The sequence below is a fragment of the Microplitis mediator genome, chromosome 3 (assembly GCF_029852145.1).
Source record: "Microplitis mediator isolate UGA2020A chromosome 3, iyMicMedi2.1, whole genome shotgun sequence".
Classification (NCBI taxonomy): Eukaryota; Metazoa; Arthropoda; class Insecta; order Hymenoptera; family Braconidae; genus Microplitis; species Microplitis mediator.
Window position 1 is genome coordinate 25,534,391 of NC_079971.1, and position 17,445 is coordinate 25,551,835.

The window sequence follows — 17,445 nt, forward strand, 5'->3', positions numbered from 1 at the left end:
ATTTGGCGCGCCTAAGATATCGACCTAAAATTTCTTTTGTTTTCCGAAAATTTTTTTTTTTTGTACAAAGAAAAATATTTTTGGTATTAATGATGAAAATTTAACAAAAGCGGATTTTCGGCCCACCCTAATAGACATCCGCCCGGACTGATCTGAGATGAATTTCTTTTGTATTTTGAAAATAAAACTTTCGCGCCATCTCACGGTAATTCAAATAATAACTATAGACAACCGTTAAAATTAAACTGTACACACAAGCGCAGCGCAACAGCAGCAGAAAACGATAAAAACAGAAAAAGAGTTGATTTACATATACGTATTTATGGTACAGTGCAAAAGATGGTGATGGTGTACAGGGTATACACTTAAATATATACCTATATACCCATAAGCAAGACCAGCATAAAAAATAATAATGAAAAAAAATTAAATAAAAGCCAAAAAGAAAAATAAAAATCATTAAAGAAAGTAATAGTAATAAAATCGATAAATTTAAATCCAGTGAGAAATTTAATTAAATTAAAAAACTGAAGTGGATTTTTGTTTATTCCGATAAATAAACTAAAAAAAAAACGTTAAAATTTATTTGACATAATTTTTATGATTTAATTAAGCTACATAATATATAATATTATATATATGTATATACGTATTATATATTAATTGTGTATGTAGTAAAGTATTTGTGATTATTAAATTTAAATAACTAGCACTAGAGTATCGTGATAAAAAATAAAGAACAATTTAAAATTTTAAATGTGTCTTCTGTATGCTGTATTTTGCTGTAGCTGATGCATGGACAACAAGAAGCTCCACCGCGCGATTAAAAGGCGGCCCCGTGTTCACTCCGAGTATTACATGTAATTTTTTATTTTATTCATACAACTAATTGTTATAAAAAATTACATTTTAAACTTTCAAAATTTTATTTTATTGATAATTATAATTTATTACTTCACGCTGATTTAAAATATTTAATTAATTAGACTAAGTAACAAAAAAACTAATCGGCCCGTAAAATACAGACGTGAGTTTTTTTAATTATTTTAAAAATAATTAAAATTCGCAATGTTAACAAACTGCGAATTACAAACTGATATAAAAAAATGGAAGTTAATAAAAGACGCTGTCAATTATTGAACCTCAGCGTAATTTAAAATTAAATAAAAATTGTAAAATAAATTAAAAAAAAAAAAAACTAATAAAATTATTTATTTAGATTTTATAAATAATTCAAGTTGGAGTTTAAAAAAAAAGTGTTGGATGTAAGATGAACATGAACAATCATGAGAGGCCAAAAATTGCCCAGAAAAGTCACAGGGCCAATGAAGACGGTGCCTTTGACTCGAGAAAAATAAAAAAAGAATGCAATGAGGTTATTTGTGCCGATGGAGATGTCAGTAAAAACTCTAATATCTACGATACTACGACAGGAACAACTACGACGTCTAATAATTTAGTAATTAATGATGACAATTCGACACCAACATCAATAACAACACGCGAGCGTAATTCCGGTTCGCGTTTGTCCAATGGCTTTCATCCTGACATCCAGGATATCATCGCTGCTAAATTGTCAACCTCAAATTCTCATGGATTATCATTGTCAGCTAAAAATGATAAGATTCGACATCTCATTGAGGACAGTATCAGGTTCGTTTCTTCGATAAAAAATTATTTTAATTTTTAATTACTATCGGTTTTATATAATTTTATATTTTTTTAGCGAGGAATCAAAATTGCGTGTTCAAGAAATTTATCTACAAGTTGATCAGCTAAAAATAGATGAGAAATTATTACTGTACCTGAAATTACCAGCGTCATTGACGAATCCTGGTGGTACGGTCGATCCATTGAGACAGCCGTTAAATCCTCTCGGTAATCGGTATGAAATTCATCAAACGATAATGTGGATTAAAACGCATCTAGAAGAAGATCCTGACGTTTCTTTACCCAAACAAGAAGTTTATGACGAATACAAGTACGTAATTAATAATAATTATAAAAATTATAGTAAACTAATGAAATATTTTTCTATCGATAGCATTTTTTGTATAAAAAATCTAATGAAACCTCTGTCGACTGCTGATTTTGGTAAAGTTATGAAACAAGTTTACCCGCGAGTACGACCACGAAGACTCGGTACTCGCGGTAATTCACGTTATTGTTATGCTGGGATGAGAAAACGAGTCAAACTTGACACTCCAACACTTCCTTCAATCATTGGTGTCACGGTAATTATTTATTTAAAACAATAGTTTTATAAAAACTTAACATGTGATTGTAATGCAGGATGAAGATGATTCTGAAGAATCATTGACTGAAGAAATGCTTGGAGCAGCGTCAATTTTAATTCGCGAATGGGCTGAAAGTACACTAGGTCATAAATTTTCATCATTAAGCGGCTTGGCGCGTCATTTAGTTGACAATCTGTGTGTCGATACTCGATCGTTGGCTGCTGTTTGTATTCTCAGTGCCTCAGTGGATGTTGAAAATTCATCAAACAAAAGTTTGTTTTATTTTTTTAAATTTAATATTTTACTGATTTATTACTAATAGTAAAAAAAAACTAAATGCAAATTTGTAAATTAGTTTTAGAGACACCTCTCAAGTCATCAACACCAATCGGTGGTAAATCTGGAAAATTACGCGAAGCTCAAATACAGTTACAAAAAAAACTTCAACAACGGGATCAAAAAAGTCGAAACTCCGAGGCGATTGTAAATCAGCCAAAGGAAAGTAATAATGGGGGTAGTGAAATTGTTAAAAATTCAGTAGGTAAATCGTATAAAAAAAGTAGAACTAGTTTGTCTCAATCACCACAAACTACAAATTCAACGGCAACTGTACCAATTAAATCATCATCATCATCATCATCATTAATTACAAATCGGTCTAGAAAATTATCAAGGTCTTGTAGTCAGACTAGTACGATATCACCACAACTGAACTGTGATAATTCAGCCGGGCGTACGTCTGTCGAGCCTTTAAATGGATCTTCAAATGCCAGATCTTGCACGAGTACGCCCAATGACTCAATTACCTCACGAGATAATATTTTAACAGCAACAACAAATAAAAATTCACGGAAGCGTGTTAGTCTAGATCAAGCGCGTCCAAGTAATGAAACGAGCCCAGAAAAACAAGCGAAGCTTGACGGTGATAGCAAAAATAACGATGATTCAAAACTGTCCCTATCGTCAAAATTGAAGCAACAAAATTCAAATCAGCAACGTGCTAATAAAGTAACAGTTGTGTCACCAGGTAATTTAAAATTTAAAAAACTCGATATTACTGACGATAACAATGTTATAAAAATAGTTAAATGCCGTGATAATAATAATATACTTATAGATAATAATCGTATTATAAAATCTAATGGTCGTTCTAGTGTTTATGATAAAAGTATAATAACTCCTGTTATTGTTGACGATACTACAAGTATTTTAATAAAAGATCAAATATCTACTTTACAAGATAGTAATAGTAATACTACTGATACTGATAATTTTATAGATAATAATAAAAATGATAAACTGACTACTATTGATACCGACGCACTTGATGATTATTTAAACGGTGGTAATAATTCTCAAGAACCTGAAGAAGAATTACTACAATATTTCAAACAATCAAGTTCATCAAGTTCTGATAATGATATTACCTCATTGTCATTAATTAATAATTGTAATAGTACTATTACCACTGCTTGTACCAATACCGCTATTATCAATACCACTAATTCAAATATTGTTACAACTGATGTTGATCAAACATCAAGATCTGATAAAGTATCACAGCTACGTTTAATATTACAACAGAATCTCAAAGATGGTACAATTAAAACAACGGATATTATTAAAAAACAAAATAATAATGATAATATTAATCATATTAATAATAATAATAATAATAGTAATAATAATAATAATAATAATAATAATCAGATAGGAAAACGTCAAGTACAAAAAAATGATATTATATTACCAACATTATTAAATAATCAGAATAATAATACTAATAATAATACTAATACTAATAATAATAATAATACTAATAATAATAATAATAATAATTCACGTAGACGAGTTAGCTTTGAGACAAATGTTATTGAACATAATTCTCAGCTAATAAATAATAATATACCAACAATAAATCCAGTACCACCAAGTCCAAATACACGTCGTCATATATTTAATTTTACTCCAATATCACCAGGACCTCATTCACCAATAAACGGACGTGCATCAAAACCTAATTCAGCAAATGCTAGTCCTTTTGTATCACCACGTAATACACCAGTACCACGATCAAGAAGCAATATAGCTAATGTATATAGATCATCACGTAATAATTTAAAATCATATTCACGGTCAAATTCATGTAGTGCAACATATATTTGTAAAAATAATACCGATAATACTGATACGTTTCTCGTACCAACGAGTAGCAATGAAACAATTAAATTGTCACCATCATTGTCATCAGCATCAGTACCAGCGACAACAACAGCAACAATATTGGGGTGTAATAAAACAACTCAAGTACAAGTTTGTGGTAATATTGGATCAATAACATTGGGACCAGATGATAATAAATCAACATTAGTGTGTACATCATTATTATCAGATGTTAATCCACAAAAACAATTACTTATTAATTATCCAAGTCAGGAAAATTTATTAGAAATTAAAAATATAAATAATAATAATAAATCTACGACGACACCGCCAGCAGCTGCTGGGATACTGACTAGCAAACCAGCAGATCAAGAAATAAGTGAATTATTATTGAATAGTGTAAAACAATACAATTATAATAATAGTGATAATTATTATCGTTCGCAGTCAGTACCATTGCATCGTATGTTTAATCCAACGCTAGTGTCACCGATATCAATGCAATTTTTTTCAAACAACAACAGCTTCAATCCATCGACAAGTAGTTCTGTTGTACATACACCGGTACCCAGTGAGTATGATGATTTTGGTTCAATAACTGGACAGTCAGATAGTTATTTGTTGGACCAAGTTGATGCTAATTTTATAAATGATGATCAGTCATTCCTCATTGAAGACAAAGCAATATCATCCGAAAATATAAACAAAATATTTGATTTCTTCGACGAGGACAATGACAAAGATTTGAATAATATTCTAAATCAACAAAACAATGACGCTGAGGATGATGATGACGACTATGAAGAAGACGATGATGATCATAATCACCATCATGATGATACCAATTTAATTATACTCAACTCGTTATCAAGTGCTGCTAATATGGGCATGCAGGAGACGATGCTCGATCCTTCGACATTGAACCCTTCGTCTATTGATCCGTTTGAAAAAATAATAATACACCAGCAACAGTCTAGATCGTATCCTAATACACCACTGCCTAATTCTGTAACGACAGCAACTACGTCAACGTCAACAGCAACAACGACCCCACCACCAGCAGCAATAACGGCATCTTATCATCAGTCATTCACGGAAGACAGCAATGGACCACGTTCTTATCCGCCAACACCTTCGTCGCATCTTATAGGGTCTCAAGATGTTTATCAAGAAACAAATGAACCGATGCTGTCAAGTCCGACATTGAATTCATTAAATTTACATGTTACTGAGCATGGTAACAATGATCCAACGGATAACGTTTGTAGAAATGTTAGCGATTTATTAGAAACAAATTTTCTTACTGACGGGGACGATGACGATGGACTTGATCCGCTAAGTAATTTTGATGGGTTGCAAGATGTTGATTCATTAGCACCGTTATTTAATGAAGTATCTGATACTAATCGTTGATTGATTAATTTTAGTTATTATTATTATTATTAAACATTAAATATTTAAATAATAGATAACGATTATCAACAAATTAACGATTTTAAATCGTTTTAGTTAAGCAGGCTGTGGCGCAATATATACCAGTGGCTTTTTTATTTTTTACTTCTATTAGTTTTATTTCATTTTTCATCCAATCACTTGAATTAACAAAATGTGATAATTTCACGTTTTAAGATTCTGCATTTACTGTACGTTTGATTTTAATGACATTCTCAGGTAGTGTCCACCCCATACTTTTTAAAAATTGTATAAGAATTTTATCAATTCATTGGAAAAAAGTTTAATCGTTAATTGAAAAAAGGACGACGTAGTTGAACTTTTCTCAGAGAGAGAATGAGCCAGAAGTCTCTGCCACTACTGAACATTTCTGAACTGCGCATGTGTAAAGAAAAATGGGAGAATATTTAGTACATAGAACACCCAGAGTGGGGGTAAAACCCGAAAATACCCGAGGTGCACTCATAATTTAAAATGTCAAATTTTGTCTGCTAAAATTTAATTAAAAAATTGCATTTAATTCCTAATTGGTTACAATTGCGAGTAATTTTTTTTTTAAATCTATTTTTCGACGGAAGTGTACAATTGTCTCATCAAGTGAGTGTACCTCGGGTGTTTTCGGTTTTTGCCCCCACTTTAGGTGTTCTAGGTACTAAATCTCCCACTTTTCTTTACACATGCGCAGTTCAGAAATGTTCAGTAGTGGGAGAGACTTCTGATTCATTCTCTCTCTGGGAGAAGTTCAACTGCGTTGTCTTTTTTCAATTAATTGATTAAATTCTAATACAATTGACAGATTAAGGTCATTGAATATTTTTAAAGAGTATGGGGGAGAATGTCTGAGAATGTCCTTAAAAAAAATAATAAATATTGATAACACTGACATATATCTAAATATACGTCGGCAAAAGCAGTTGCCCGGTCACGGGATATTTTATATTAAAATCCAAGTTAATTGAATGAAAAAATTCAACGTGATAAAAAATAATAATAATAATAGTTATAAATAAATAGAATACACTAAATATTAGTGTAATAAATATAAAAATGAATAATTAAAAAAAAGTATTTGCAATTGAGATTTTTTTTTATCGACGTGAAAAAATTTTTTCAAGATTAATAATTTAAATAAAGACAAATCAGCATTGAAATAATTATTAGCAGTAAAATAAATTTAACTTTCATTTTTTATGCTTTTTTTTTTTTCTTTATTAATAAGAAAAATAAGATCGTATTTAAATTATTAATTGTTTGAAGTCCGCAATCAAAGGACTTACGGTTTAAGTGTAAAATCTATTTGTACAAATTATTTAATAGTATATATATTTTTTTTTTAATACATTTTTTTGTATGTATGATTTTAACTAACTATAAATACTATGCAATTTATTTAGTAATTATTTTTTAAACAAAATTTGCATCAATTGATAACCGGCAAAATTGATATTTTTATTTATTGTATACAAAGACAAGGATTTTTTGGCGCAAAAATTTTTTACTCGCCCGTAGAAAATTTTTACTTGCCCCAAGAAATCTTTTTTCTTTGTATATTACGATCAAATTTGTATAGTTAAAATATTTGTTATCCAGAAAGTAGTTGACTTTTTTTTTTTTAATCTGACCAATAATTAAATGCTACAAACAATTTAGATCAATAAATGATATTTTGAATTTAGCGCTCTTGGTTTGTTTAAACAAGTACCAAAAAAGTATTAATATATTTCATACAGTAATGAATAAAGTTTAATATTAAATAATTAAGATAATAAAAATTTGATATTAATCTTTTTCATTGAAATTTTTTTTCTTTTGTATTAAAAAAAAATTAAAACTAAACTATAAAATTGAAATAATTACGAAACTAAGATTACACGCACAAAAATAATTTTTACATTAGGTAATATCGATAATTAAAGTCTAATCATGTATAATCGGGATTCGCATTATAACAAAATATAATAAATAATATAGGAATTAAACGAAAAATGTGTTGGTAGATAGAAAAAAATATATAAATACTGGAGATCAAATTACTTTGGAAATAATTAATATTAATTTTTTAATAAACGTAATCGAGCTTAATGACGACAACAAAAGTAAAAAAAATTCATGTTTCGGTACAAATTAATTTCTTTAGTTATTTTATAAATTTCATGTGATTTGATCAGCAGTAATACAATAAATATATCGTGATTTATATTAACTAGTAGAATTGCATGATGACAAACAATAGATCAACCCGTTCCATATTTATTTTAAAAATTATTTGCCCGAGTGCACCTGAATCCCGATAGATTATTTTATTTTTAAAATTACAATTTAAAAAAAAATGTTTTTACATAAATTTTGTTTTTTTTTTATAACAAATGATTGAATACTTAATAAGTTAAAATTATGTTGAATAATTAAAAAAAATATAACTTTTGTAATTAGTGCAATTAATAATTATTATTTATTATTGATAATAAAAAAAAATAATAATAATAATTAAAAATGAATTATGTTTAGTAAACTGTGATATTTGCGTGAATGTATGTGTGTTTTGTGTATATATGTAATTTTTAATTTAACTTTAATCAATCAGGTTTATTTTTAAATATTAATTTTAATATTTTCATTATTTATTAATATAAAAAAAAACATTTAACTCACAGATTATCATATTACTAGTAGTAATTTATAACGATAAAATAAAAAACGGCTTGAATATTGTGGTAGTTTGCAATCGTAACAATTTCTTTTTTTGTACTTTTTAATTATTAAGTCAATAAATTTTTTTATTTCTTTAATTTTAATAAATAGCGACACTAATATCAACAATTCATTTTATTATTAATTAATTTTAAGTAGTATATGTATATATTTATACATATAAATATGATTTTGTATTATTTATAATTAATAATGTATGATGACAAAATAAAATGTTACATATTGTATGGCCTAAATAATTACAATCTATAATTAGATTATTAATTTAATAACTTTTTTATTATATAAACAAATATATATAAATATATTAGACTGTGCCACTATATTTATTTAACAATTCAAATTTGAATCGAAAATGAGTATTTGTTGAAATAAAAAACGTAATGAATGAAATTAAAATTATATTAAGTCACAACTCAAGATATTAATTTTTATAATTTATTTATCTACATATTATGTATTATAAATTTTAATTAGATTGTTGTTAAAACTTTATTTTAATTATTTAACACAGCTGACAAAATGAACATTTTTTTTTTCTCGTTAATAAACACTTCAGTCTTTATTAATTACAATAAACAAATTCACATAACATTTGTCGGTACATCTATTATCGGTGTTCTCTTATCTCCAATTGATTCAACTTTTTTGTCATTCAAAAGTGCTTGGACTTCTTCAGCGTCGAGAGTTTCATATTTCAGTAACGCTTCAGCAAGAAGTTTGTGTTCTTTAGCATGAATTTTTAAAATTGATTTAGCTCTGTCATATGATTCCTGATAAATAAATATATAAATTAATTAAATAGTATTAATATTAATAATAATGTCTGATTGTTGGTGTCCTTGGAGGGACGAAACAGTCTTTTGAATCGGCATCAGCTAGAATGTCAACTTGTTCATCGCAAGTTGAGTTTCTGGCATCGCAGATGCAGAAGGCTGGACAACGAAACTTGGACTGCTGACCATCTCGTTGATGGAGCCAAGCATTTAAACAAACAAAAAATGATAATAAAAAAATACAAACCTGTAAGAGACGTTTAACTTCGAGGTCAATAATTTCAGTTGTATTAGGACTATAATCGGAAGTATTTTCTTGTCTACTGTTTTTTATTTCAGATCTGAATCCAACTTTCTCTGACATACCGTAATTTTTAACCATCGCTTCTGCGACTTCTGTTGCTTTCTGAAGATCACTTGATGCACCGGTTGTTACTTTGTCTGGTCCAAAAATTAATTCTTCAGCAGCCCGACCTCCGAGCATCGTGTCCATGCTCGCTAAAAGCTGTGACTTTGTTTCATGATAAATATCTTTTTTAGGTAGATAACTTGTGTGACCAAGACTTCCAGCTCTTGGAATAATTGTTACTTTAGCTAATGGATGCGATTCCTTTGAATAATAACTAACTAATGCATGGCCAGCTTCATGGTATGCTGTTATGCGGTTTTCTTCTTTGTCCGGCATACGTCCCTTTAATTCAGGACCCAGAATAACTTTTTCACGAGCTTTTTCTAAGTGGTCCATTGAAACATAATCAGCTCCTTCGATAGCCGCTCTCAGAGCTGCCTGGTTGATCATCGTTTCGATGTCAGCTCCTGTAAATCCGGTTGTCGCTCGTGCTAATGCATCAACATCCAATGATTTAGTTAATATTTTAGTTAAATATAATTCAATTATTTCTTTTCTATCTTTCAAATCTGGTTTATGAACATAAACTTCAACATCAAAACGTCCTGGACGTCTCAGTGCTTGATCTAAATCATCACGTCTATTAGTAGCGCCTAATACAATAACGCCTTCGTTTTGATGAAATCCGTCCATTTCAGATAATAATTGATTTATTGTTTGATTAGCGTAAGGATGAATTACTGAGGTCGTACGTTTGCCACCAACGGAATCTATTTCATCAATAAATACAACACACGGTGCACGTTCTTTAGCAGCTTTGAATAAATCCCGCACACGTCTTGCACCTTGACCGACTAAGATTTCATCAAACTCTGGTCCAGCAGCATGAAAAAATGGTACGTGTGCTTCGCCAGCAACTGCACGGGCTAATAGTGTTTTACCAGTACCTGGTGGTCCGACTAATAAAACTCCTTTGGGTAAACGTCCACCCAGTGCCGAAAATTTATCTGGATTTTTTAAAAATTCTACTACATCTTTTAATTCTTGCTTGGCTTCAGTTACACCCTTGACATCATCGAAGGTAACATTTATTTCTTCTGGGTCGATTGCAGTATGAGATCCCAATGAAATTCTGAACATACTTCCGCTGCCACCAGCTATTGGGTAAAATAAAAAATAATTAGAAATAAAAAAAATAATTAAGCCGTAAACAAAAATTATAAATAAATTATGATACCTTAATTGCTGTCGTTATTATTATAGTTAGTAAATTAAATGAAAATGATTTAAAAAAAGAAAAAAAAATGATAATTTCTACATATGAGATACTAACATTTTTTATACACACCCGTTAATGATACAAAGACGAAAAAAAGTGTTGCAAACATCAGTACTGACTGGGCTATTTTTAACCATTTCCACGAGCGTGCTGGTGCTTTTCTGTCATTTCCGGCAATATATCCTTCAGCGAATGCAACTTTGATACGTTGTCTATCCGAGTTTGATAATTCCTTGTTGCTGAGAATGTTTTTTAACAACTCGAGATCCACTCGGTCGATTGACACCTTTGGCTTTTCTTCCTAAAATTCGATTTATTTAATAAATTTATCGGCCCTGAAACTTATGTTCCCCAACAGGGGTTCGCACTTTTCTCTCTATTACACTCAAGTCTACGAACGGTACTATCTTTGTTGCACTTGTACAGTAAATGGAAACTTTGGCCGAGTTTTTCTCTTAAACAAACGATAATTATGAATCAATTAAAGCGCACTTCGCTAGATTAGACAATAATGCATCAAAGTGCGGTCTGTGTTTTGTATTGAGAGATTATGTTTCTGAAAAAAACCCAGCCGAAATATCTGATAACCCCTGCTAAGGGCCGCAAATAGAAAAAGTATACAAATAGTGCACTTGTATATAAATATAATAGATATCAGCTGATAATGAATATACATTTATTATTATTATTATTATTGCCTATATTTTGACCCAACAGCAAAAATTTGCCAATAACAGGGTCACTACATAGTTATAGATGAAAAAAAATATACAAAGATGACTGAACTAAACTAAATAAAGTATACAATAACTGATTGCTAAAAATACAATCAACTAAGAATATATCGCATGCCAAATGCCAAAAGGGCGTATAAAAGTTATACGCCCTTTTGGCTTTGAAGAACCAAAAGGGCGTATAATTTTTTTGTTTTTGGTGCCAATCGTTTTGTTAACATGTTCTAAGCCTAAAAATAAAAAAAAAATTCCAAAGCCAAAAGGGCGTATATCTTTAGATACCCCCCTTTGGCGTTAGTACGTCAAAAAATTTTTTTGCAGATTGTTACGTTTCGAGCGATTCTAAAAAGAATGGCAAAGAAATTTTTTTTATACGCCCTTTTGACATGGAACCCTATCTAACTGCTGTAATACGCCCTTTTGGCATTTGGCACACGATATAGAGAGTAAATTTGAGTTATAAATCATTAAGGTTGATTGAATTACTAGGTTTGAATGATACTAGGTGTACATATTTAATTGTTTAACGTAAAGAGATCAGGATGGATGCAATTGTGCTGGCTGATAGAGGCTGGTTATAGCCTAATAAATCAAATAAACAATCCGAATTTATACATGATCTTTCTCCAGAAATAATGAATAGCAGATTAATGCAACAAGATCTCAAGGAAATTTCATTATCATAACAAATTCTGATAGCCGTTAATAGAAATGACTTTTTGCAAGTCGCTGTTCTACATGAGGGTGCAAAGAATAAGAGCACGATCACCAACAGACAGTAGTATGAGAAAATTTCGACCAAGTGTACTGTCATGATGTAAATAATATAATTTTTACTCATCTCGTAAACTCATTTATTTGTTTATTTTATTTATTTATTTATTTATTTAATTATTTATTTATTTATTTATTACTCCATCATGGAGCAATGCTCCTTGTGATCATGACCAAAACATTACATTGAGATTACATTTAGTTTTAAGTACAATATATAGAATCATATAATGAAATCAGCATAGTACATTAACTTGTAGAAACCATTTTACAGCACAAAAATCTTGCCGAAAGATTATACATAATTATATTATCGAAATTATACAAGATCAATATAAAAATACAATCAAAATATTATCCGCTATCTTCGATTTGCAATAAGTGCAAGTAGCATCTATTACGGAACTCATTTAACGTTGCCGAAGAGGTAACTTCAGTTGGAAGTTCATTCCAAACATTGCAACCAGTAATTATAAAAGACTTTTGAAAAGTCGTCGTGCGCGCAAACGGAACTTGAAGAGTATCCGTTTGCGTGTGATTTCGTCGCGATGCAATATTGGATCTAAGTACTAATTGGCTACCAAATAAGCCAGATCTCATAAGGCAAAGAGCCTTATAGAATTCGCAAGCAACAAGTTGGAGTCTACTATTTGTTTATCTATAAATATATAAATGATAAAATAACAATAAACTTACTCCTAATTTCGAAAGTCCAATCCATGCCTTGAATCGACTAGTGAGTGTTGGATTTCTCTCTTTCTCAGCAGTGACATTACGAACTGTTTTAAAACCACGCGTTGAAATATTTTGTCCTGGTATATTTATTGCTGGTAAATAATATAATAATTGTGCTCCTCCATTTTCACCAGAATGAATACAAGGTGATGAATTGAATATAAAACCACGTTTATTATCATTGAAATTAAATCCTGATACATATGACACTTTCCAATTCATGTCATTGATTGATTCACCAGAAATCCCTCTATTGATTTCATTCAGATTATTGTTTAATTTACGGATTATTTTTTTTAATTGTGATTTTTTAAATCTTTGGGACGGCTGTAGTTTTAGTAATTTATTGGGGTCCATATTTTCCCACAACAGAGCATTTAAGTTTTTCGACGCCTGAAATTTTTAATTTTATTAATCATGTTCACAAATATTCTAATTGACGTTTCTTACCTCATTCAAACTTTCTTGGCAAAACTGCTCGCTGTTTATATTTTTATCTACATGTTGTTTATTTATTCGTGAATAAGTTGACGATTTCGGTGAACATGTCGATAATAACTGAGTCAAGTGATATAACACCTAGAAATATAAATAATAATAAGAATAATTATATTGTATACTAAACATTTAAGATAATGCAAAAAAAATGTAAATTTTTTAATTAAAACGTTACGTAAATTATTATAAATAAACATGATGACAAAATAATAAAATAAAATGACGTCTTAATAATAATGACGAAAAAAAATAGTTAGGAAAATAATAAAAATAAAAATAGATACAATTTAAAAGTTCTTGCATCACCTGATTATGAGATTGCAAAGAAATCATTTGCAATTTTAAATTTATTATTTATTTTAAACAAAAACTGAAATTATTTTAAATTATCAGAATAAAAGTAAAACTAGGCAGTAAAAAATAAATTTTATTATTATTGTTATTGTTATTATGTTAAATTAACAATTTAATGACAACAAAATCGTTGGTTAAAATGTCACAAAACACTCGACTGTTCTCAACCTCAACCTCACTAATATAAAACTCAGAACCTCAAAACAGAGTAAAACAAAGTCTCAAATGATCACGTACACACTAATTTCTTATCACTAGATTGTTTCGCATAAAATCCGCTAGATGGCCTATTTGATATCAAGTAGTGACTTTTTTTTTGTTCTTTTTCGAAATTCAGGGAATTTGGTTTATCCTAGAAGTGGCTGCACTGCTCTTTGTTTAAAAATATTGTTATTGGTCGCTTTTCAATCAATGTCATCTGCTCGAAGTCGATTATACGGATAATAAATTTTTCTCGGGCCTTTTTTTAGTTCTTCCTACCAGAGGACATCGTAATGAACAATAAACATCTGTATTGTGTTGGATTATTCCCAACAGGAGCAAAATTACAGGCCACTCTTCATAGATATTCATCTCCACCCATGTCCGCCCATCTCCATTCATCTCCACCTTGTCTTCATATGGCTCTGAACGCGAAAAATAAATTTTTCTTTTGGCTTTTTTGGGTTTTTTCTACTAGAGGACATCGTTATGAACAAAAAACGTTTATATTGTGCTGAGTTATTCCCAACAGGAGCAAAGTTACAGGCTACTCTTCATGGATAGTCATCTCCACCCATGTCCACCCATCTCCACCCATCTCCACCTTGTCTTTAATGGCTCTGAACTTGAAAAATAAATTTTTCTTTTGGCTTTTTTGGGTTCTCTCTACTAGAGGACATCATAATGAACAAAAAACGTTTATATTGTGCTGAGTTATTCCCAACAGGAGCAAAGTTACGGGCTACTCTTCATGAATAGTCATCTCCACCCATGTCCACCCATCTCCACCCATCTCCACCTTGTCTTCATATGGCTCTGAACTCGAAAAATAAATTTTTCTTGTGGCTTTTTTGGGTTCTCTCTACTAGAGGACATCATAATGAACAAAAAACGTTGATATTGTGCTGAGTTATTCCCAACAGGAGCAAAGTTACGGGCTACTCTTCATGAATAGTCATCTCCACCCATGTCCACCCATCTCCACCCATCTCCACCTTGTCTTCATATGGCTCTGAACTCGAAAAATAAATTTTTCTTGTGGCTTTTTTGGGTTCTCTCTACTAGAGGACATCATAATGAACAAAAAACGTTGATATTGTGCTGAGTTATTCCCAACAGGAGCAAAGTTACGGGCTACTCTTCATGAATAGTCATCTCCACCCATGTCCACCCATCTCCACCCATCTCCACCTTGTCTTCATATGGCTCTGAACTCGAAAAATAAATTTTTCTTTTGGCTTTTTTGGGTTTTTTCTACTAGAGGACATCGTTATGAACAAAAAACGTTTATATTGTGCTGAGTTATTCCCAACAGGAGCAAAGTTACAGGCTACTCTTCATGGATAGTCATCTCCACCCATGTCCACCCATCTCCACCCATCTCCACCTTGTCTTTAATGGCTCTGAACTTGAAAAATAAATTTTTCTTTTGGCTTTTTTGGGTTCTCTCTACTAGAGGACATCATAATGAACAAAAAACGTTGATATTGTGCTGAGTTATTCCCAACAGGAGCAAAGTTACAGGCTACTCTTCATGGATAGTCATCTCCACCCATGTCCACCCATCTCCACCCATCTCCACCTTGTCTTCATATGGCTCTGAACTCGAAAAATAAATTTTTCTTGTGGCTTTTTTGGGTTCTCTCTACTAGAGGACATCATAATGAACAAAAAACGTTGATATTGTGCTGAGTTATTCCCAACAGGAGCAAAGTTACGGGCTACTCTTCATGAATAGTCATCTCCACCCATGTCCACCCATCTCCACCCATCTCCACCTTGTCTTCATATGGCTCTGAACTCGAAAAATAAATTTTTCTTGTGGCTTTTTTGGGTTCTCTCTACTAGAGGACATCATAATGAACAAAAAACGTTGATATTGTGCTGAGTTATTCCCAACAGGAGCAAAGTTACGGGCTACTCTTCATGAATAGTCATCTCCACCCATGTCCACCCATCTCCACCCATCTCCACCTTGTCTTCATATGGCTCTGAACTCGAAAAATAAATTTTTCTTGTGGCTTTTTTGGGTTCTCTCTACTAGAGGACATCATAATGAACAAAAAACGTTGATATTGTGCTGAGTTATTCCCAACAGGAGCAAAGTTACGGGCTACTCTTCATGAATAGTCATCTCCACCCATGTCCACCCATCTCCACCCATCTCCACCTTGTCTTCATATGGCTCTGAACTCGAAAAATAAATTTTTCTTGTGGCTTTTTTGGGTTCTCTCTACTAGAGGACATCATAATGAACAAAAAACGTTGATATTGTGCTGAGTTATTCCCAACAGGAGCAAAGTTACGGGCTACTCTTCATGAATAGTCATCTCCACCCATGTCCACCCATCTCCACCCATCTCCACCTTGTCTTCATATGGCTCTGAACTCGAAAAATAAATTTTTCTTTTGGCTTTTTTGGGTTTTTTCTACTAGAGGACATCGTTATGAACAAAAAACGTTTATATTGTGCTGAGTTATTCCCAACAGGAGCAAAGTTACAGGCTACTCTTCATGGATAGTCATCTCCACCCATGTCCACCCATCTCCACCCATCTCCACCTTGTCTTTAATGGCTCTGAACTTGAAAAATAAATTTTTCTTTTGGCTTTTTTGGGTTCTCTCTACTAGAGGACATCATAATGAACAAAAAACGTTGATATTGTGCTGAGTTATTCCCAACAGGAGCAAAGTTACAGGCTACTCTTCATGGATAGTCATCTCCACCCATGTCCACCCATCTCCACCCATCTCCACCTTGTCTTTAATGGCTCTGAACTTGAAAAATAAATTTTTCTTTTGGCTTTTTTGGGTTCTCTCTACTAGAGGACATCATAATGAACAAAAAACGTTGATATTGTGCTGAGTTATTCCCAACAGGAGCAAAGTTACGGGCTACTCTTCATGAATAGTCATCTCCACCCATGTCCACCCATCTCCACCCATCTCCACCTTGTCTTCATATGGCTCTGAACTCGAAAAATAAATTTTTCTTGTGGCTTTTTTGGGTTCTCTCTACTAGAGGACATCATAATGAACAAAAAACGTTGATATTGTGCTGAGTTATTCCCAACAGGAGCAAAGTTACGGGCTACTCTTCATGAATAGTCATCTCCACCCATGTCCACCCATCTCCACCCATCTCCACCTTGTCTTCATATGGCTCTGAACTCGAAAAATA

The 17,445-nt window shown here is 31.4% G+C and overlaps 2 protein-coding genes across 3 annotated transcripts; one reads left to right on the forward strand and one right to left on the reverse strand.

Annotated features, from left to right (window-relative positions):
• The first annotated feature begins 331 nt into the window (after positions 1-331).
• LOC130664456 (putative uncharacterized protein DDB_G0277255) lies at positions 332-8,816 on the forward strand. Its single transcript, XM_057464362.1, has 6 exons — positions 332-860; positions 1,220-1,653; positions 1,727-1,981; positions 2,045-2,234; positions 2,293-2,509; positions 2,593-8,816. Exons 2-6 carry the CDS (start codon positions 1,271-1,273, stop codon positions 5,811-5,813), a joined length of 4,266 nt encoding a protein of 1,421 aa, XP_057320345.1. The 5' UTR covers positions 332-860; positions 1,220-1,270; the 3' UTR covers positions 5,814-8,816.
• Positions 8,817-8,988: 172 nt separating this feature from the next.
• LOC130664457 (ATP-dependent zinc metalloprotease YME1L) lies at positions 8,989-14,273 on the reverse strand. 2 transcript variants are annotated; one of them, XM_057464363.1, is made up of 6 exons: positions 14,016-14,273; positions 13,662-13,790; positions 13,173-13,604; positions 11,023-11,269; positions 9,588-10,846; positions 8,989-9,337 (listed from the first exon to the last, which is right to left on the reverse strand). In XM_057464363.1, exons 1-6 carry the CDS (start codon positions 14,040-14,042, stop codon positions 9,149-9,151), a joined length of 2,283 nt encoding a protein of 760 aa, XP_057320346.1. In that variant the 5' UTR covers positions 14,043-14,273; the 3' UTR covers positions 8,989-9,148. The 2 variants fall into 2 exon arrangements, with proteins under 2 accessions (XP_057320346.1, XP_057320347.1); XM_057464364.1 differs by having other exon boundaries at positions 11,038-11,269; positions 14,016-14,272.
• Between the last annotated feature and the right edge of the window lie 3,172 nt (positions 14,274-17,445).

Bases quoted from the DNA above. Each gene is read 5' to 3' on its own strand.
- LOC130664456 (XM_057464362.1), top strand. From the start codon at position 1,271: ATGAACATGAACAATCATGAGAGGCCAAAAATTGCCCAGAAAAGTCAC. The intron at 1,654-1,726 runs GTTCGTTTCTTC...ATATTTTTTTAG, and splicing joins CTCATTGAGGACAGTATCAG to CGAGGAATCAAAATTGCGTG. The intron at 1,982-2,044 runs GTACGTAATTAA...TTCTATCGATAG, and splicing joins GAAGTTTATGACGAATACAA to CATTTTTTGTATAAAAAATC.
- LOC130664457 (XM_057464363.1), bottom strand. From the start codon at position 14,042: ATGATTTCTTTGCAATCTCATAATCAG. The intron at 13,791-14,015 runs GTGATGCAAGAA...TTATATTTCTAG, and splicing joins CTTTGCAATCTCATAATCAG to GTGTTATATCACTTGACTCA. The intron at 9,338-9,587 runs GTTTGTATTTTT...TTTATTTATCAG, and splicing joins AAGTTAAACGTCTCTTACAG to GAATCATATGACAGAGCTAA.